This window comes from Gopherus flavomarginatus, chromosome 25, assembly GCF_025201925.1.
Source record: "Gopherus flavomarginatus isolate rGopFla2 chromosome 25, rGopFla2.mat.asm, whole genome shotgun sequence".
NCBI classification, from domain to species: Eukaryota; Metazoa; Chordata; order Testudines; family Testudinidae; genus Gopherus; species Gopherus flavomarginatus.
In genome coordinates this window covers 12,540,029-12,560,906 of record NC_066641.1, presented here as the reverse complement: position 1 = coordinate 12,560,906, position 20,878 = coordinate 12,540,029, and the positions used below count along the sequence as shown (strand labels likewise).

The 20,878-nt window shown below is 40.0% G+C and overlaps 1 protein-coding gene across 1 annotated transcript; it reads right to left on the bottom strand.

Moving 5' to 3' along the window:
• Positions 1-5,360: 5,360 nt before the first annotated feature.
• On the bottom strand, positions 5,361-19,898 carry ZPBP2 (zona pellucida binding protein 2). The gene is made up of 8 exons (XM_050934535.1): positions 19,820-19,898; positions 18,362-18,442; positions 15,743-15,868; positions 14,119-14,280; positions 12,936-13,154; positions 8,953-9,038; positions 7,619-7,796; positions 5,361-5,458 (listed from the first exon to the last, which is right to left on the bottom strand). The coding sequence occupies exons 1-8, from the start codon at positions 19,896-19,898 to the stop codon at positions 5,361-5,363; spliced, it is 1,029 nt and encodes a 342-aa protein (XP_050790492.1).
• Between the last annotated feature and the right edge of the window lie 980 nt (positions 19,899-20,878).

The following is a 20,878-nucleotide window of genomic DNA, read 5'->3' as shown; positions in this document are numbered from 1 at the left end:
GGGCCTGGAGCCATCCCTGGGCACAGTATAGCTCTGGGCACTGCGGGTGTATCAGACAAAGGTCTAGAAATTGGATATAAAATACATTAGTTGTCTGTAAAAAGGAATCATTTCCCTTATCTCAACATGACTTTACTGTGGTAAATTGCAAGGACAATCTTTCTTTTTGGTGTGCAGTGGGTAACAGTGAGGAAAGGGACAAATTGCCCCATGTGCTACCAAATAAGGGTGAAGGGCATCCCAAAATCCTCTCTGGAATGATCCTGCACAAGTGCACAGCAAATGAGATCACATGGCATTTCATCTGAGCCCTGGTACATGCCTGCCACCGTGTGCAGGAAAAGGTGGTGAGGTTGTAAGGATAAGGCCTTTGTATGCAGCCATATTGTAAGGCCTAAAGCCTATGGCCTTCGTCTGCAGCCAGATTAAAAGAGCACCCGAGCAGCAGCCATTAGCTGAGAAGCAGAAAGTCACATCCTCACTTTCTATCTAAATTACATTAAAACAATGTAATATCAGGCTATTAAGAAGGAGACCCCGTTCTAATGGCACCCACTATCACCAGATAAAGAAACAGATCTTAAGATGGCTAAAGAAAACTTAGTCTGATAGTATCCTGAAATCACTTGTCAATAGTTGTGGTTGTGAAATCTTCATTTCTTTGTTTTGTCATTATGGTCCCCACTTCCCTATTGTTTATCTGTATGATCTCTGTCTGGTTCTTTAATTGTTTGTCTGTTACATAATTAATTTTGCTAGGTGTAAATTAATTAAGGGGGTGGGATAAGATTGGTTAGAGAATTTTGTTACACTATGTTAGGATTGGTTAGTAAAATTTTAGTATAACGATTGGTTAAGGTATAGCTAAAAAGAACTCAAATTTCACTATATAAACTAGGGTCTAAAAGAAAGTTCTTTGGGAACCAACTCTGGGACACAGCCCCAAAGATCAGAGCTGCCAGACCTCAACACTCTGCCAATGACACTGGGCAGAAACTGGAGTCCCCCAGATGGACCTGATCCTGACAGGTCATCAAGAAAAATTAATTTGTCTTATTGGGAGTGGTGAGCATTGTATGTGTAGCATGTGCATTCTGCTTTTGGTGATTGTTAATAAATAGAGGTGATGCAGTATATTACTGTGTAAGGCTCTTTCACTGGTAAAAAGTCCTGCACACCTGCAGTAGTAGTATACACCCAGAGCCCTATGTATTGGGAAAAGATGTAGGTACTCAAATTGACCAGGTTAGTTACACCCTGAGCCCTACGAATTGGGTACAGGTGGCCTTGAGCCCTATGAATTGGGCAAGGGTAGGTGCTTTTTGCCTGGAGCTCTACGAACTGGGAAAAGGTGAAGTGACCTAATGTGTGCAGGTAACAAGATCAATGTACATTTGCGTATGGCCATAGGAAAAGAGGCAGCTTGGTACCAAACCCAGCAGAAATGAGCCCAGTGGAGTTGTGTAACTGGTGCACAACTTAAACCAGCTTCAAGTTGGTATGAAGTATCAGAGGGTAGCCGTGTTAGTCTGGATCTGTAAAAGCAGCAAAGAATCCTGTGGCACCTTATAGACTAACAGACGTTTTGGAGCATGAGCTTTCGTGGGTGAATACCCACTTCCTCAGATGCATGTGTTGGTATGAATTATCCTCACTCCACAGTGCACAATGGAAGAGGAGACTCAGAGCTCTAAGATGGGAGAAGTATTTTTTTTTAAAAAGTGGATGCAATGACCAGATGCCTTGGAGCCTTTTCCAGACTGGTTTATTGTCAGGCCTCAGGACATGGGAGGCTGGGGCTGGAGCGTGCCAAGAACAGGTGTGTTTATTGGGAAGGCGAGGGTATACATTGCAATTATTATTGTGACTGCTGGACCAGTACAGGGTTTTGGTGGTGATGCTCCTTAGAGCATTTTCCCTTCCTTAGAAAGCAATCTCTAGCTAAGTAAATATTTCCTTTGTAGATCACCCATTGTATATAATATATACTCTCTCACTCAGCATTTATACCATACACTTCACTGTGGGTGCTATGTGTGCTCAGCATGATTAATTAAATTATTTAGCAAATATTGTTTGAAGATTTTTTAATATTTGTAAGTATCATCAGCTTTCTTACTTACCCAGGTTTTTTGGATCAGAAATATATATTTGATGTCAGTAATATTCAGACAGAGTGGAATGTTCAAGGTACTCAAGCTAGACTGTGTTTTATCACTTGTAAATGTCTCTAATTTAATATTTATTCCATCCTTTGTAATTTAGGTAAGGGTTGGCATCTGAGTTAAATCTGAAACCAGCATGACCGGTACTGTTTGTAGCTAAATACAGGAAATTGCCAAACACATGGACGAACTTAATTCCAAGGTAAAATTATCAACCACAGTGATATAGTAATCACTTTTCTTTGAACAAGAACATACGTTAATCCATTTTAATGTCATATGTCTCTGTAGTTTTATTTGCAATTATACTGTATATTTATCTGCTGGAATCAGTTTCAACAGAATTAGAAGCATGACCTCTGAATGTATCCTTTCATCACACAGTTAAATCTTGGTTATTAACTTCTAAAGAATTCTTCTTCACTCAGATGAGTGGGTAATCAGTTTGGCACACCCAATGGAAAGCAGTTTTATTCTGTGGCTGAGGAAGAATGTATTATTGGAAAGAAATAAAAATCATGACATGGCCAGCTGTGAGCTAATCACCACCCTTGCAATCCTAGAATTCATGGCTTATATTATCCCCACAGATAAAAATCAATGTGGTTAGATGACTACTGCATATTGTGCAAGATTCTGAAATCCTTACTTAGGGTCGTTACTTAAAGGGAAAACCTTCACAGGGAGAGGAAACTCTACAAGTTGAGGGAACTCAGATGGTGATTCTCCCCTGCAAAAGAAGTTGGGGGCTCCACTCCCATAAACCAATGGATCCCTGGGATAAGCAGGAGCCTCCTGCCTGGATTGCCCTTGGTTTACTCTGTCACTCAGTCTCACTAGTTTCCAATGGCCCCGGAGTTGTGCTTCCAGGGACTATCTTTGTTATGGCTCCCCCCAGATCCTCCTAAAGGGGTTGGCTTTATAGCTGTAGAGTGAAACAGAGTATTTCTACCAGTTTACACATAATGTAGCAGTACGACAACCTGAAAAGACTCATTCTAGAAGTGAAAATAAAACTATTTTAGTGTATCCCTGAGCTTAACATTTTTTAAGGAAGCAGGAATTCCAAAAGATGTATGAAAAAACCCCACTTACATCTAAAAATTCAGGGTCCTCTCCCCCCGCCCACCGGGAACTGTAAAGCTTCTAGTAAGATATTAGGTTTACAAACCAAACCATTTTAAAATAAACATAGCTAACCCTATTTGGACTCAAGAAATATCTCAGGCCAACTTTTTCAGAGGCTTGCAAGGTACATACATATTGTGTATTATGAAATTACCAAAAAACAATGTTACTTGAAAAGCACTTGTATACCACAGTGTAGTATTAACACAGCTTCTATTTTATAGGTAATACAGTCTATCATTGTAGATATCTTCATTCCATAAGATAACATTGTTACCAAATTTGCTTTACTTTTGAAAAGTTAGATTCTTTCTGGGAATAAATACTTCCACTTTATCTTAATATTTGCACAATTTGTTCCTGGACTTGTTTACTGATCCAGTAAAACGATGAAGGGTTCAAAACTGCTGTGAAAAGAATAAGCTTCTGTTCATACAGCATGGCACCTGGGACCTCCAGCACATGCCACAGGTGATATGCAGAGAAAAAGAAATAGCTACGGAGGCAAGCAGATGGAGATCAAAATGCTCAGCACCTTTTTTGTTTTCTTATAATATAGTTTCTGAAAGCACGATGGAAGCAAAATACAACATAAAAGTCATATAAACAGGCCCTTTATGTTTCCTGATTCCAGGACTGTGGAATTTGCCAACATATCTTGCCTTTAAATATGTGATCTGGAATCTAAGCTTTTATTAAAAAACACCCAACCAGAAAAACTGTCTTTCCAGCCTTCGTTGGCCTACTCTACATTAAGCTTTTTTTAAACTTCCACACTGATCCCACTGGTGAAGGCAATGGTAGAAGCTCAACTGGCTGCCAGTGTTTTTATCATCATACTGCCTAACTTTGAAGAGTAGGCTGGAATGGAAGGATTTCAGGCACAATATAAATGCTGAGATTTCACTTTGATAACATAAAGAAATGTGCAGGAACTTTCTACAGTGAATTAAAGTTAAAAGAAAATAACCACTTTTATTCTTGGCAAATCTCTACTCTTACAAAAATTGTGATTTGATCTTTAATATCTACAGAGAACTTTGTTTTTTAGGAACTCCTCCAAGAGACATGTCAATTACATTAAACAACACAAAACTTAATTTGTCTGTCTCAGAAAGACGAAGAATGGAGATGATCCTCCTTGAATGTTGGTACTGTGGTTGCAGGGAGACGTTTTCAAATTGCTGATGAAAGCAGACAGTACTTTCTGGAATTTGTTTTGAATTTCTTAGATATGGTCTGGAAACCCTTTTTGTTTCATTCTCAGTATAGTAAATTAATATTTTAGCTACACAATGTGTCAGAGTTTTCATTGTAGATTCCGTGTTTAAAGGGGTTTATAAATGAGTTCTAACAACATGCTCTGAAACATTTAGCTTGCATGGCTAATAATATTGGTACACTATATCTTATAGCAAACTCAGTACAATATATTAATATAAATGATTTCGACCTCTCTGACTTCAAAAGGAGTTCATATGCAAAGAGGAAAGTTGTAACAACCATGTTTTTCCAAAAAGGGACAAAAAGCAAAAGAAAATACAATAAATAGTTTTATTTTTTACATTATAGAGGTTAAATATGTACTTCCAGCCTACAAGATTAAATTCTAGCAAACATTAATGTACATGGACTTCTACTTAAAGCATTATAACACATTAATATGCTTCTACAATCATTCTGCTATACCATATATCACTTCTCCATTAATTGTTTATGGCTCCTTCATTTATTTAAAGTACGGTGCTATGCTGTGTTCAGTGTCAATACCACAAACCAGAGATTTTTCTGTAAAAAACACTTATTAATATTCATAAATTTCTTTGCATTCTTTGTTTTCCATTGAACTACTCTCCTCAGTATGAACATTTTATACTAGACATTTTTTAGAATCTCTATCCACAAGTGGCTCCTGACTACAGAAAATGTAAAGCTATATAAATCTTAAGAGGATTGGCTATTGAAATATAAAAGCCCCAAGACTGGAGGTAAAAAAAGGGACATCACAGAAGAATAATAATGCTTTCACAACTTTTCTTCAGTTTTCCAATTTCTATTTTAAGTTTATTAGCAAGATTTTGCTCCATAGTGTTTGATTCGAATGCTTGTACAAATCCGACAACTCACTTCATTGTTAGGACTGTATGTTCCAGGGTCACAAACCACTGCAACCAAACAAATATACAGTATTTCAGTCAGATGCCTTCCACCTTGGGCTGGGTTATACACATTATGGAATTTTCAAACTTTCAGCAGATCACTAAACTAGCTCCAGTTATATTTTTGCATGTTGAATATTTCATACTGAGCTAAGTGACCATATGAAGGAAAACTAAATTCTTAATTTTAATATATTTTATATCAGTGACTTTTCATTTAATATTTTAATGCTCCATTTCGACATACCCTGTAGGATAACTCTACCTGTATTACAGAATGCCTTTTTCAGTTTCTCTGAGATCAACACACTTAGATTCACTTCATAACACAGTAGCCTGAACCAAAAGTCTGATCAGAAATTAAGGGCTCAATCCAGGGGCTGAGCACTTTGTCCCAATCCAGCAGTGCACATTTACTTTGCTTAATATTGTGTAACATTGACTCTATGTGGCTGCCTTGCAAATTTCAGTTGCCATGAGCAACAGATGTGACCGTTGGAAATGACTAGTGACATGTAAATACCCCCAACTGCACTTTCCTGAGAAGTTTTTCTGGAGGGTTAGCTATTTATTTTTGTAGGTATAAAACATATATGTATTGCATAGCCTTTGGGTAAACTCAGAATTTAAAAATACAACCTGTTCAAACTATAAGCTTGTTAAAAAACCTATACCAGCCTAGTAGATGGTGTGAAACTACAGATGTGATATATCTTGATTTTATAAAGCTTTTGACACAATCCCACAGAACATTCTCATATGCGGCTGCCCAGCTGTAGCGGGAAATCCCCCCGCAGGGGAGGGGAACAGGTCGCTCCGCAACTTCCCAGCCTCAACGGACTGCAGGGGGACCCTGTAGCTGCCCAGCTGCAGTGGGCGGGAAGGGGATCTTCTGAAGCTGTCCAGCTGCGGCAGGTGGACCCTGAAGCTGCCCAGCCATGGCTGGGGGACCCCCAGGAGCTCTCAGGCACTGCAGGGGAGGAAGGGGGGCAAGGGGACCCAGCAGCAGGCTAGCCCCCATGAGGGGTGGGGAACCCCAGAGCTCCCACTCGCTGCAGGTGGCGGGGGACCCCAGAACCTCAGCAGCAATGGGTGCTTAGTGGAATCCACCTCCCCATTTTGTCAGGGATATTTTTAGTCGAAGTCAGGGACAGGCCACGGACTGCTGTGAATTTTTATCTATTGACCGTGATCTGTTCCTGACTTTTAGTAAAAATATCCCTGACAAAATTTTAGCCTTAATTATAGGAATTGTTAAGCACTAGAATAAGCTTCCAAGGAAAACTGTGGAATCCATGACACTGGAGGTTTGTAAGTACAGGTTAGACAAACACCTGTCCAGATGGTCTACATATATTTGGTCCTGCCTCAGCACAGGAGGCTGGACTAGATGACCTCTCAAGGTCCCTTCCAATCCTACATTTCTTTGCACTGTATACTGAAAGTCAACACAAATGGAGGCTACGTCTAAACTGCACTTGCATCAGTAAAACTTTTGCCAACAATGCTACCGACCCTCTTTGGGGATGGTTTTATTCTGTCGGCAGGAGAGCTTGCTCCTCACCACAAAGAGCGGCTACACTGCATGCCTTACAGTGACGTGGCTGTACTGCTGTGAGGTGCACAGTGAAGACACAGCCTGAGCGCAAGAACTAAAGACCTACTGAGAACGCCCTGCCTCCAGTAACCCTAAATTCAGAAATAGATACTGGTAGCAGGAGAACTCCTAGAACAGTTGGGCATTTATTTTAAAACAGCAGTACTACGAAAGTGACAATGTCTTATTGATCCTATGTCCTGAATCCTATAACTGATCTAAGAGCAAGAGGAGAAAGTAATTTAGCCATATTTCCAGATGGGCCAATGACAGCAGTGGTAGCCTTTATTACAGTATGATATGCATCAAATACTATCAATACTTTTTTCTTGGCTGTTTCCATTCCTGCCAACTTTATCACCTAGAATCTCAATGCCTCTCCAAAAGATTAACAGTGGCACACTTACTTTTATCACCAATATTAAAATATTACATTATATATAACTATAACTATATCTATCTATCTATATATCTATATCTATCGCAGAAAACCTGTAAGCAGGGTTAATATACAATAATCTTTATATTGCTTGCTAAAAAATACGGATACTTTATTTTTCTATAATTACCACAGCAACTAGCGCAGTCATTGTGGATGTCATCATTTTTTCCAAAACCTGGACGACAGCTGTCAATGCGAGTAACTTCAAAACTATGGTCTATATAATGTATTGCAGGTACATTCCGAAACTCGTGCTTCAGAACATATGTTTGTTTATGGAAAAATTCTTCAATGAGATCTCTTGCCTAAAATTTAGGAACAATTAAATGATAAATATGACTCTAGGATTTTGTTTTTTGTAGATCAGATACATCAATAAATATATTTTGTCCTAATTCTGCTTGAATATGTATATGATATGCAATATGGGCCTGATCCTGCACCCACTGGACTGCATCCTGATCCAGAGTCTTTCCATTGGCTCTAGTTGGCCTTTAGGATCAGGGCTTTATAACGTATATCATAAACAATCACCAAGAAGCTAAATGAACTATATATAAAACAGAAGCTACATTTGACAGTTTCTTTAAACTGTATTACAGCTACCAAATCATAATCCAAAGATCTATGTTCTAGGAAAACTGAAATAAAAGATACAGTACATGTTAAGATATTGCTAATTTTCATAATTTCATATTTTAGAAAGTAAATGTATAAGCAACATTAACACTGGCCTCAGCAAATTTTGGATAAATATGACATTTAAATACAGTTTTCTATCTTGAGCTGAATTATTTAAAATCCAGACATAACATACACATTCCTGCTCTTTGCATACGGTAGATTGCAACCAGTCAAAATCTGTAGATGTTAATGGTGAAATTCACTGTAGCGTGAAGGGACCATGAAAGCCTTCTATAACACTTAAACCCTACTGACCCACTGAATACAATGGTGGACAGACTATCCTGAATACAAAGAAAAGTATTTAAGAGTGGGACGTCTGCATGGATATCTACATGTCCTTTTAAATAAGTGGGGGGGGGAACATTCCACAATGGTCCAAAATTAGTTACACAGGGGACCACTGGGGACGGATGTGCGGAGGGGCCTCTAGTTCCCATTTACATGAATCCAATGGGCTAAAATATCTGCATAGGAAACATGGAGTAGCAATGGCTACTACTCCCCACCACATCTAGAATAACTGCACCAAAGCACCACGGTCTGCTTGTGGATTGATGGAATAAATTCTTTCTCCATGCTGCGCTTGCTCTTCGAGACTTCCCTGCACAAAGCCCAATTATCTAGGGTTTGTACAGGGAAAAGTAAAGTTCACCTTTAACTAACTTTGTAGTCCATATTTTACAAATCCCCTCTTGGCAGCGGCTCCTTCCCTCATTTTGAGTTCTAAAATATTCACACCTTTATTTAGGTATGCTTACATTAAAAATATCCTACCTCCTGAACTCTTCTGTTGGTTACATCTTCACAGTCATAAGAAATCTGTTGGCAAACTGCTTCCCATCCTGGGGCAAAAGGATTTACTATAGAGAAAAGGAGAAAGGGTATAAAGGCAAAACTGTTTTGTAATAGCTCATCACAAATACCTTGAAAAATACATTACAAAGGAGCATCCTGAAATGAGTGTCTTTCATTTGGAGATTTATTTTACAAAGCACTGTCATGCAAATGCCAGTCATCATACTGTTGCTGCTGCTTATCTTTATATTACATTAATTTTATGCAATTACAATACAACTCAAGAGCAGAGGCACTCTCTATTTTGCCTCAAATTTGTGAGGAAGAGTTATTTTATTACATTTGTTTCTGTGGTCAAGATATTGTTTTCACAGCCATTATTCTTGTGATCTAAGATACTTAACTGAGTTTTTAATAATAAAAATAAAGAGAAATGGATAATCAGGAAGGAAAGGCAACTTCGATTACCTCCGACTGATTAAAAACAGGTAAGGAAATACTAAGAAAACATGAACACATACAAATCAGTTAGTCTAGTTGGCTTGGCATTCTAGGATGTTAAAAGTATTAGCTAATGAACATTCTGAATGCTTAATAATTATTTCCAAAGGGTCACGGAGAACTGGAGAGATACAAGGTTCTGGAAAAAACTATGTGGTATCATTTATTAATAAGGAAAAAAAGGAGTGGTCCTGACGATTCCTATCTAGTGATGTTAGTGTCATTCACTAACAAAATAATTACATTATAAGAGAAAAGATCTGGAAAGTAGAGAGGGAACAGATTCAAACCCCCATATATACAAATAACTTCAAACCATGGAAAGGTCCAAATCCAGATTTGCACTTTGAAGCTTGTGAACGTGGGTGGTGGTGGTGAGGTGGGGAGCGTAATTCATTCACTCTGATGAAGAAAAATTGCCACAAAGCAACTGCAGGTCCCATCGGATGAATTCTCCTCATGTAGGGCAGATACACAGTCAAGAAAAATGTGTCCGAGGTGTCCCTGTACCTCATCAATTCCCCAGTGCCATGACACCTACAGAGAACATTATAGGTCAGCTATCCTTATGGACTTCAAAATGTAGAAACTTTGGAAACACCTGAATCCCTGGGCACCAAAAAGGTCTAAGCACTGGAAACTTAAAGATGGGAATTAAAAAAATCTTTAAACAAGAAATTATGCATAGACTTCCTGACTACACAAAGGGATTTGTTGAGGATATCTGGTACAAATTAAAGTTAATGTTGATAGAAACAGCATATGAAGTACTAGAATTGATTAAAACAGTGCCAAAAAGGACAAGAAGGAAGACTTGGTGGTGGAATCTTCAGGTTAAAAAAATCTGTGGATAAGAAAGAGGGAACTTTTTAAAAATGGCAGTCTGAGCAATGATGTATATGGAGGTGAAAAAAGAGGCCATTAGAAGTGTTGTCACAGCTAAAAATTTGGCTTGTGACAAACTATATAATCAACTAGGAAGATATGACAGAGAAAAGACTGTCCAAAACTCGCTAAAGCAAGAAAGAAAATGCTCATGTGAGTTTGTACATACTAGAAATAAACATGGTATATTGCAAACAATGGTGAATCAATCAAGAATGTCTGGAGTGATTATTTTGAAAGAGTGACAAATGAGAACTCACAGGAGGAACTAAGAACGTGTAAGCAGAGCCAGGCCATAACAGATTTCATACAGGAGGAAGCAGTTGCAGAGGCACTGAGGAATATGAAAAAGAAGACAGCGTGTAGGCTAGATGAAGTACTGGTGGACGCACTGAAGTAAATGAGAAGGGACAGCATCAAGTATTTTACAAGTCTGTTCAATGATATTCTTAAGAAACAGAAAATGCTGGACGAATGCCATAAAAGCTTTGTGGTGTCCATTTTTAAACACAAAGGAGATATTATATTGTATGCCAATTATGGCCCAATTAAACTGACATCACATACTATGAAAATATGGGAGAAGATTATTGAAAAGCATCTGAGAACACTTGAGATTTGGAGGGGTCAATATGGATTTATGCTGGGAAAGGGTACAACTGATACCATATTTGCTCTATGAATACTCATGGAGAAGTTTAGAGACAAGAGACAGCAACTGGGTGCAGCCTTTGTTGACTTGGAGAAGGTGTATGAATGGTTATCAAGAAAATTAGCTTGGTGGAATTTGCAATGGAGAGGTGTGCCAGAAGGGTATGTTGCCTTATTCAGGATATTTTTGATGGAGTGACTACCATAATAGTCTGCTACAGCAGTAAATGTTTAGCTGTACTAGGGGAAGAGGGGTCAGCGTTGAATCCTTCTTTGTTTGCAGTTGCGTTGGATGTGATAAGTGAGAAGGGAGTTGCCTTGGAATATGCTGTTCACTGATGAGTCAGGCCTTGTCTACACTTATTGGGGGTTTGACGTGCGGTGATCAATGCATCGGCAGGCGATTTAGCGCGTCTACCCGCTAAATCGACCGCCAATTGCTCTCCCATCAAGTCCTGTACTCCACCTGAATGAGAAGTGAAAGGGAAGTCAATGGGAAAGCATCTCCAGTCAATACTGCGTACTGTGGACCCCATGGTAAGTAGATCTAAGTATGTCGACTTCAGCTAAGTTATTCATGTAGCTGAAGCTGCATAACTTAGATTGATCTCCCCTCGTAGCGTAGACATGGCCTCAGTGATCTGTGCGAAAGATTGTGAGCCCCTGAAATCCAACTTTGAACAGTGGCAACATAGAGCAGGCAGGACTTAGAGTGAATGTTAGCAAGACAGAGGTTGTAACTGAGGGAGGAGGACACACCATAAAGGATATTACAGGCAGAGAGCTTAGATAAATGAAAGAATCTAAATACACAGGATCAGTGGTTGCTGATAATAGTGCCCTTCTGAGTGAAGTCCAGCACTATACCAAAGCTGCTTGGTGCAAATGGTGGGAGCTGACCCCAGTCATCCGTGATAAAAGATGCCAATAAAATTAAAGGATAGAGTGTAAAACTATAATTCTACCCATCCAAATGTGCAGAACAGAGACTTGGCCAGGCACAAGAAAATAAATCAGTATGCTTTCCACCACGGAAATGAAGATACTGAGATGGTAAAATGGTTGCCCGCTCCATGATAGGAAATGAAATGAAGTTGTGAGGGGCATGATGCAGGTTGCCCCAAATGAAGACAAGTTGAGGGAGGCTAGGCAACATTGGTAGGGACATGTCCAATGGAGAATTGAGAGTTATGTTGATAGGCTAGCCCTTGCAATGATCATGGATGGAAGATGACCAAGGGGAAGGCCAAAGACTTGGTACATGGACAGGATAACAGTGGACATTAGAGAGACTAATTTGCATGACAACCAGGTGTACAATCATGAGTTTCGGAAGAAGACTATAAAAATTGCCGACCCCGAATAAGGAAGTGGCAAGAAACAAGAAAGAGAAAATAGCAAGGAAGAAATCTGATCATTTTTCTGATAGAATTACAACATTCATGAAGAATCATAAATGAACTATATCTGGACTTTAGTAAATGATCTTCTGGGAATGGGCAACAGGTATGGATCACTTCATGACTACCTGTTCTGTTCATTCCCTCTGAAGCACCTGGCATTGGCCACTATCAGAAGGCAGGATACTGGGCTAGATAGACCTATGGTCTGATCCAGTATGTCCATTCCTATGTTTCCCAAGGCCCTTTGCAAACAACACCCCTGTTAGAGAATAACCTTTGCCAGTAAGGTTGTAAAAAGTACAGTAGTATAAATTCAACTAACTCATAAGCTGCATTATAGCTCCATCTGTAGGCTAACAAGAAAAAATACAGAAATTCTGAAGAAAACCAGAGAAGTAATATACATGGGAACATATGACTATGATATAATTGCAAATGTTATTTATATTGTCTTTAATTGAAATCTTTTGTTAATAAAGTAACAGTGTGACACTACCTCTTAAACAAGCTTAAATCTGTTACCTTGAAAAGTAACAAATAGCTCATCCAGGAGGCCATGCTTTGGTATCTTGATGACATGACATTTGTATGATGGTTCTATAACATGACATGTCAAATCAGAGATTAAATCATTCAAGATTTTCTTCAGCTCTTCAAAGAATTGACCATTAGCTGCTAGTGTGCACTCTTTTGTAGTAAACCGAACAGATATCTGGTATGTGTAGTCAGGCTCCCGATATGCTTCAAAAAAATTAGTATACACATAATTACATGCAATATAATGTCTGTCTCACACATGTTATATTTCCTATGCAGTACTATTCTTTGTACCTTATATCCTAAATAGACTTTTATTTAGAGGCAAACCAATTTGTTTACGTATTAAGCATGATGGGCCAAATGTATCCTTGATATAGCTTCCTTGACTTAAATGGTGTTACACTATTAATTTAGTTTGATATGCACAAGAATTTTTGCATGTGTATGCACTATATTTTTATATGACTATGTGTCTAAATACCAAACATGGGAAAATGTTATATGTCAAAATAGCCACAGAACACGGCCATTCTTGAGTCTGTGCACTTGCTTAAAAAGTAGACATAACTGAAACGTGATGAGAAGTTGTTAAAGAAAGTACTTCATGTACCTGCATTTTAGGGTGGAGAGTTTTGAAGACTGACTGGAAAGAGAAATTATATCTGTTTCTTTCTCCTTTCATTTATTTTTTTATAACTGTTTTTGGGAGAATGATGGGGTTGTTAAACTGCACAATCTGTCACCCTTCCACCACTTGTAACACATGTCATCAACTAAGATCAGACTAGGACAGAAGCCCATCTTTGACACCTCTTTGGAACAAGATCACAACCACACCAGAGCCTCCTCTTCTGACCTTGGGTATCTTTGGGTAATGGCATGAAGAAGCCAATGACCTCATCTATTTTTCCCAAGGGTAAAGTTTATTTCATTCTCAAGGACAGTCACCATATGCTCTTGGCAGTTGTGTTGATTTGACTGAAATCAAAGTTATATTGAACTGATTTTTCAAAAACTGGTATTTAGAATAATAAAGATGTTTAACACCAAGGTGCTTGAAAATGTAACTTACATTCTGGAATACAGTGCTAACTAATTGTTTTAATAAACCAATATTCAGAAAAATCACATGCATTAGTGTACCAGCAAATTTGTACAGTCTTACCATATACCATAAATTTATATGTCTTAAATTTCTCTCTCTCTTCTTGTATGTCAGTGTTGATGGTTTTATAAGAAAGAGTGCAAGTATAAGATCCAGACATAGACTCCTGAAAACCTCTCACCATCAGTTTTCCTGTTTCAGTGAGATTGACGTAACTTTGTCCTAAAATGGAAACAGGAAACTACCTGATTAATATTGGAAGAATACTGATGCATAATTTATGTAGTATGCTAATAGATGACAGAAGATATATTTACCTTTACAAGGTGTATGAATTTACTTATAGATGTTGGTCTGGATCTAATGACCTACAGGACTTGTTGCAAATCTCATTTTTTTCCCTCAGGCATTTGAAAATTTGGAAGAGGGAATATAATTGTAAGGGTCCAGAATTATTTGACAGAATGGAGGATTTGCAGCAGGTTATCTTAAATTATTGCACTTAAGATGTATTTTAAGTTAAGTGTGTTGAGAACATAAAGATGGGAGTGCTTTTAGCACTGCTATATATCAAAATAAAAAATATACACTTTATATATAAAAATACTAAAACAGCCTTTAAATATATATAAAAGGTCACGTTTTTACATCCCTTAGTAAAGTACAAATCATGCTTTGTGTATTTATTTGTTGAGAATACTTCAAAGCATCAACTGTTTTGACAACTTAAGAACAGGTGAAAATATGCTCTTGATATGCTAATAAAGTGAATACCCAACTAATATTATATATGTGAAAACTGCTTAGTTTCTTAAAAAGTAATTCATTTTTTTCATTTATGGTATTCATAATACCATTGTTGGTGTTCAAACTAGTGGAGTGGGGAATGTTTGTGTGTTTACATCTGTAAGCTGATGGAGTGGGCCAGCTGGATCAGCTACAAAGTCTTTTACCAAGTGAAGCTTTTCTTCACAGTTTTATTCTTTTATTCCTGTCTGTGCTTAGCTAACAGCAACAAAACAGGAAAATATAGATTCAAACAGAAAAATCCCAAATCAAACAACAACCCAGCCCACTAGGCATGGAGCTCCACCTTCTCCATAATCTCTCACCATTTGGTTAGCAAGCAGTGATTTTTAATAGTGCTTCCAGTTTCCCTCTATATGCCTGATTGGATATTCAATCCCCAGCCCTGCTTCCTTAATCTGCTTTATACATCTGTGTCAGTTATGTGAAGAAAATTACCTCCTTTCTTTATGGAAATCAGGAAGAGCTCCAAAACAAATTCTGACTAATCACACATTATTATTTCTTCTGGAAAATGGCTTAAAGAAATGAACATTAATGGAAGCACCCATGAACAAATTCACATAGGATAATATGACCCACAAGTCACACCATCTCACTGGTGATAGGGATCACCAAAAACTTAGAACGCGTGATCTCACATACAGAATTCTGAAATCTACTCAACCATTAGTGATGGAATTAATTTTTTTCTGTAAAAGAGTAGAGAAATAGAAAAAAAGATCTCAGTAGAATTTTTCATTTTTGCCATTACATATGGATTGTTTCTAGTTATGTGATATTCAGAAAAATCAGATTCCGTGGATTAGTAGGTGATGGAATAAACATGGAAACAGTAAGACTGTATATAAACTGTAATGAGGAGAAAGTAACTTGCCTTTTAGAGTCTTTCCATTGGGTCCAATCCATAAATAGTTTGGATCTATTACTTCTTTCTGAGAAAGTGCCAAATCCATGCATACTAAAAATGGACTATTTGTATACACTTTAACATAAATGTTCACTGCAATACAAGAGAATGAATTAAAAAACCAGCAATGCTGAAACTGAACAAAATTACTAAATATCAATTTATATATACATATACATTATTTAATTCTTTACTTTTTTAGGTGCAACTTGCAAAATTAGTTCAGCGTTACACTAATCTCTTAATGGCCTTCTTTATTAATTATTATTTATTATTTTGTAATGTGGAACTATCCATAATGTGCTTCATACTGTCCAGATATACTGGAAAACATGGTCCTAGTTCCAAAGATTTGACAGTCTAAGAATATCAGAGCTCCAGTTTGCAGCTGAGGTGGTGAGAAGGCAAGAAGTACCTGAACCCTTATTCTGACATTAAATACTTACAAAATTCTATAGTGACACCACAGGGGAAAAGTGTTTGTTAAACCACAGCTCTGCATCATGGGAATAGTATTGTTGGAATCACCAGCAACTCAGCAGCACGTGTTGTTCCCATGGTGTATCCTGATAAAGGTTAATGCTTTAATATAACAAAGGCTAGTGCTAAAATACAATAAATTGACCACTGCCAGCACTTAGATTTTACACCCCTGAAAAACTTAAAGATTCAAGGGCATTCTTCTAATATGATCTATTTAATTTCTCATTAAATAATAAATTGTGCTCCCATTGACTTTGGCTCACCTCCCACCCAAATTCAAGCTCTTCTTTAGAGTTTTTCTAAATCAGTTTCCATTGTAACTTTAATAGGTAGTTGTAAACATGTGGTGTTAAACTTTTGTAGAATAAATCTATTATATTAATTCTATTAACTGTGCTGACCAATCAGATACTTTATGGGGTCAGACTGGTAAATGAACAAAAAGGAAAGAAATGAACAAGTACAGACTGGATCCATATGGAAACGAATAAGCTATAGCCCTACTCTATATCTCAGCTACATAATTTGTGGGATCTGTTACAATAGGTATGGAATAAATACATTTTCCACTGCTGTTGGGTATGTAACAGGTTTCTATCAATGCTACTATGCCAGTAACTGTACTTGTTTCCCACCAGGCATGACCATTCGCCATCCCCAAATACTCTGCCACTCTAAGTTACCCACCATGTAATAGCAAACAGGTATTTAGAGAGCAGTTTGGACTCTCTGCACCTTGGTACAAAGGCTTTTTAAACACCGTTTACGCCAAATCAAGTTTTTTCTCAAACCCACCTCCATCTGTGTCAGAATGGGACCCTGATTAAAGAATTCACACCAGACCATGTCTAATGTATACGCCGTCCTCTGATTAAAAATACATAATTGTTCTCTTTTATCTTTCTTTACTGTGATTCAGTTAAAAACATTACAGCCTAGGCCAGAGGTCTCCAAACTACGGCCTGTGGGCTGGATCCAGGCCGGGGCTTCCATTTGTCCGGCCCTCCAACCAACAGGGGAGAAGCGAACAGCTGAGTAGGCAGCGGAGCAGGCATGGGGAGGGGCTGCCAGCAGCAGCTCATGCAGGGCGGCAGCACAGCTGAGCTATGCAGAGGCGTGAGTGCCCCCGGGAGTCAGTGTCCCCCCCAAAGGGGAGCCAAATTAGGGGAGAGTCGTTGCTGCAGCCGAGCAGGCACAGACCCCTGCCTTAGAGTAAAAATACAAGCCAGATGCTTGATTACATCTCCATAAATGGAGTAAAGAAGATAGAAATTAACACTTCCATAATGGTTAAATTTTAGCTACAGCACTAATAGAACCAAACAGTATTTGTATGATACAAATGTGTGAGTGTTTAGAAATAAAATAAAAATGTGAAATGATTTTTAATGTATTGACAAATATTTTGTGATTTCACAGTACCTGCATCGATTAACTTTTATATCTGATTTAGAATTTAATGCAACACTGACATAGCACAGTATTGTTGTTTAACAATTTTGCATATATTTAATTTCTTTAACAGTTGCTTTGGCCCATGAAGCCGCTTCAAAAATCTAATATGGCCCTCATCTGATAAAGTTTGGAGACCCCTGGCCTAGGCCAAAACACAGTTCTGCATACTTGACTTACAGTCCTTACTGAAAACAGACTCTCCAAGATTGTGCAATGCTGATAGCTTGTAGAATGAATTATCATTTTGCCAATACCTTTTTCATTTTATATAAAAACCCATTAAGTGCACATCCTACTGCTCCATGCAATCACTTAATTCACAGATCTTTCTGTTTACAATGTCCTTTATTGCACAGTAGGTATGATTTGTTGACAGCTTTCAGATTACAGTAATTGAATTGTTCCAGCAGGGAATAATTTGAAGTAAAAAATTTAGTTACCTATTTTATGATATCCATTTCCAGTTTATATGCTTGAAGAATTATGTAATTATCTATATAATTAGGATTTGAAATTCTTGCTATAATAACACAGCCGCAGTCATCTACATATGTATATTTGTTTATATGCTTTATTGCTGTATTTATTATATTTGTATTAATATTGTATTAAAATGCTTACTTAGATCTTAACTATAAAAATAATCACCTTGATGTTTGATGTTGCCATAAATATAATTCTTTTTAATTACTTTAACAGAATATTGTTCTTCATCAATTGCAGCTTCCACTGTAGAGAAAACACAGTAACACTTAAAAAATATTTTAAAAATCAAATCTGAATGTAGTTTGTTTCCTCTTTTATTTTACTCTTGCAGTTCCCCTCCCTTCCATCCTTTTCTTAAAAAAAGGACTCCTGTTTACTGTTTGAGCAGTAAACCTGTCTTGACTTTGGAGCCTCTAAACTGGCTAAATATTTATCTTTCCAAAAAAATGTAAGTAATTAAGGAAGCTGTTTAACAATTTGCAGCTCTCAGCTACAAAACTTGTCAAGCTTGTATGAAACTTACAGAATGGGCATTACTTCCCTGATATAAATGCATACTAAACAAAAACCTGGAGTTTGGAGCCAGAAGAATTACCTACTGGTTTGAACCATTTTCTGCTATTTAAAGTCCTGGTTCAATTTCTAATTCGTCATTCACTACCCTGGTCAGAAAGTTCTGTGGAAACAGCACACTTTGCCCAAAAGGCGAAGGAAGTGCTTTGCATGCTTAACTAATCAATAGCAGGGCCTGTGCTAATCCACTTGAGCTCCTAAACAGGAATATTTTAGGGGGCACCCCCATATAATATCTACTAACTAATGGGGGGGGGGCTGTGAGTTGCTCATGGTCCTTAAGCAATTGCTTTGTCTGCTTATGCCAAGCACTGTCTTGGATCAAGCTCAGCACCTCTGAATAGTTACAGATTTCAGTGAACAGGTTAGAGATTTCATCCGAAAGGAATACTGTTTATTTATAATTTGTAGGGTTCCCCAACTCCCAGACACCCCATCTGACTTTGGGGCAAAAGAACTGATAACTACGGTTATGGGACGCCCACCACAGAAGGGCATCTCCCCACAGCTGGGATTGCGTTAGGGACGCACCTGCTGAGGTTGCAGGAGGCCCTGATTTCTCTGACAAAAGTGGGGTTCAGGGAAGCCACAGCATTAGTGACCTTGTGGAGAGTGTGGGGCCCACGTTTCTGTGCTCCAGTTTCCATATCCACTGAGCAGTTTAAAGGGAGTCGCCCCCCTTTGATGTACGTGTGCAAGGGCTACTCTCTCAGGAGAGCCCCAAATGGGTGTGAGGACCGTTGTCCCACCATTTTGGGGGTCCCCAATGACCCCTGACCCAGGCTTTCGCTGAAGGCCTCCAGGCCAGTGGGATGGCCCCTTCTGGTGTCTGGCTTCCCGAAGAGCCAGGCCACGGTGATGAGCCACGCGGAACAGGAGGCCCTGATGGTTTCTGCTCTCAGGCAGTGAGGGGCTCTGGGACAGGACAATGGCCCCTTTCCTGTCAGAGCGAGGGCCACAGGGAGAACCTGGTGTGCCTCTGCCAGCCACAGCCGCAGGGTGAGAGCCGGCCCCGCAGCGAGTGAGGACACCATGCCCCCGGGTTACCTTGGGTCAGCAAAACCCCCAGGGACAGGAGAGCCGCGCTGCGGAGCGGAGCGCTCAGCCCCCGGCCTCCGCCCTCCATGGTCCAGCGCTGTCCCCTCCCCCCCGCGCGACCCCGGCTCTCTGCCGAGGGGAGGGGGCGGGGCACAGCGCTCGAGCGCCCCTCGCAGCCCCGCCCCGGCCCGCAGCCTTCTAACCGCCGCGGCGCGGGACCAACGGCTCTGCGCTGCCCGCCGTTCTCCGCGGGCGTCCGCAGCCCCCGGCCAACGGCCCTTCCCGCCTGTCGCCCGTGCAGGGGGGAAGCCAAATGCCCTTCCCGCCTTTTTTTCCGCCTGTCGCGTCCGCAGCGCGAGGCCAACTGCTCCTTCCCGCCTTTTTTCCGCCTGTCGCGTCCGCAGCGCGAGGCCAACTGCCCCTTCCCGCCTTTTTTCCGTCTTTCGCATGCGCAGCACGAGGCCAACGGCCCTTCCCGCCTTTTTTCTGCCTGTTGTGTCCCCAGCGCGAGACGAAATGTCCTTCCCGCCTTTTTCCGCCTGTCCCATCTCCAGCGCGAGGGCAAATGCCTCTTCCGCCTGTCGCGTCTGCAGCGCCAGACCAATCGCCCTACCCGCCCTTTTTCCTCCTGTCGCGTCCACAGTGCGAGGCCAAATGCCCTTCCCGGCTTTTTTCCGTCTGTCGCGTCCGCAGCGCGAGGCCAAATGCCCTTCCCGGCTTTTTTCCGTCTGTCGCGTCCGCAGCGCGAGGCCAAATGCCCTTCCCGGCTTTTTTCCGTCTGTCGCGTCCGCAGCGCGAGGCCAAATGCCCTTCCCGGCTTTTTTCCGCCCGTCCGCGCAAATGCCCTTCCCGGCTTTTTTCCACCTGTCGCGTCTGCAGCGCGAGGGCAAATGCTCTTCCCGCCTTTTTTCCACCTGTCGCGTCCGCAGCGCGAGGCCAAATGCCCTTCCCGGCTTTTTTCCGCCTGTTGCATCCGCAGCGCGAGGCCAAATGCCCTTCCCGGCTTTTTTCCGCCTGTTGCGTCCGCAGCGCGAGGCCAAATGCCCTTCCCGGCTTTTTTCCACCTGT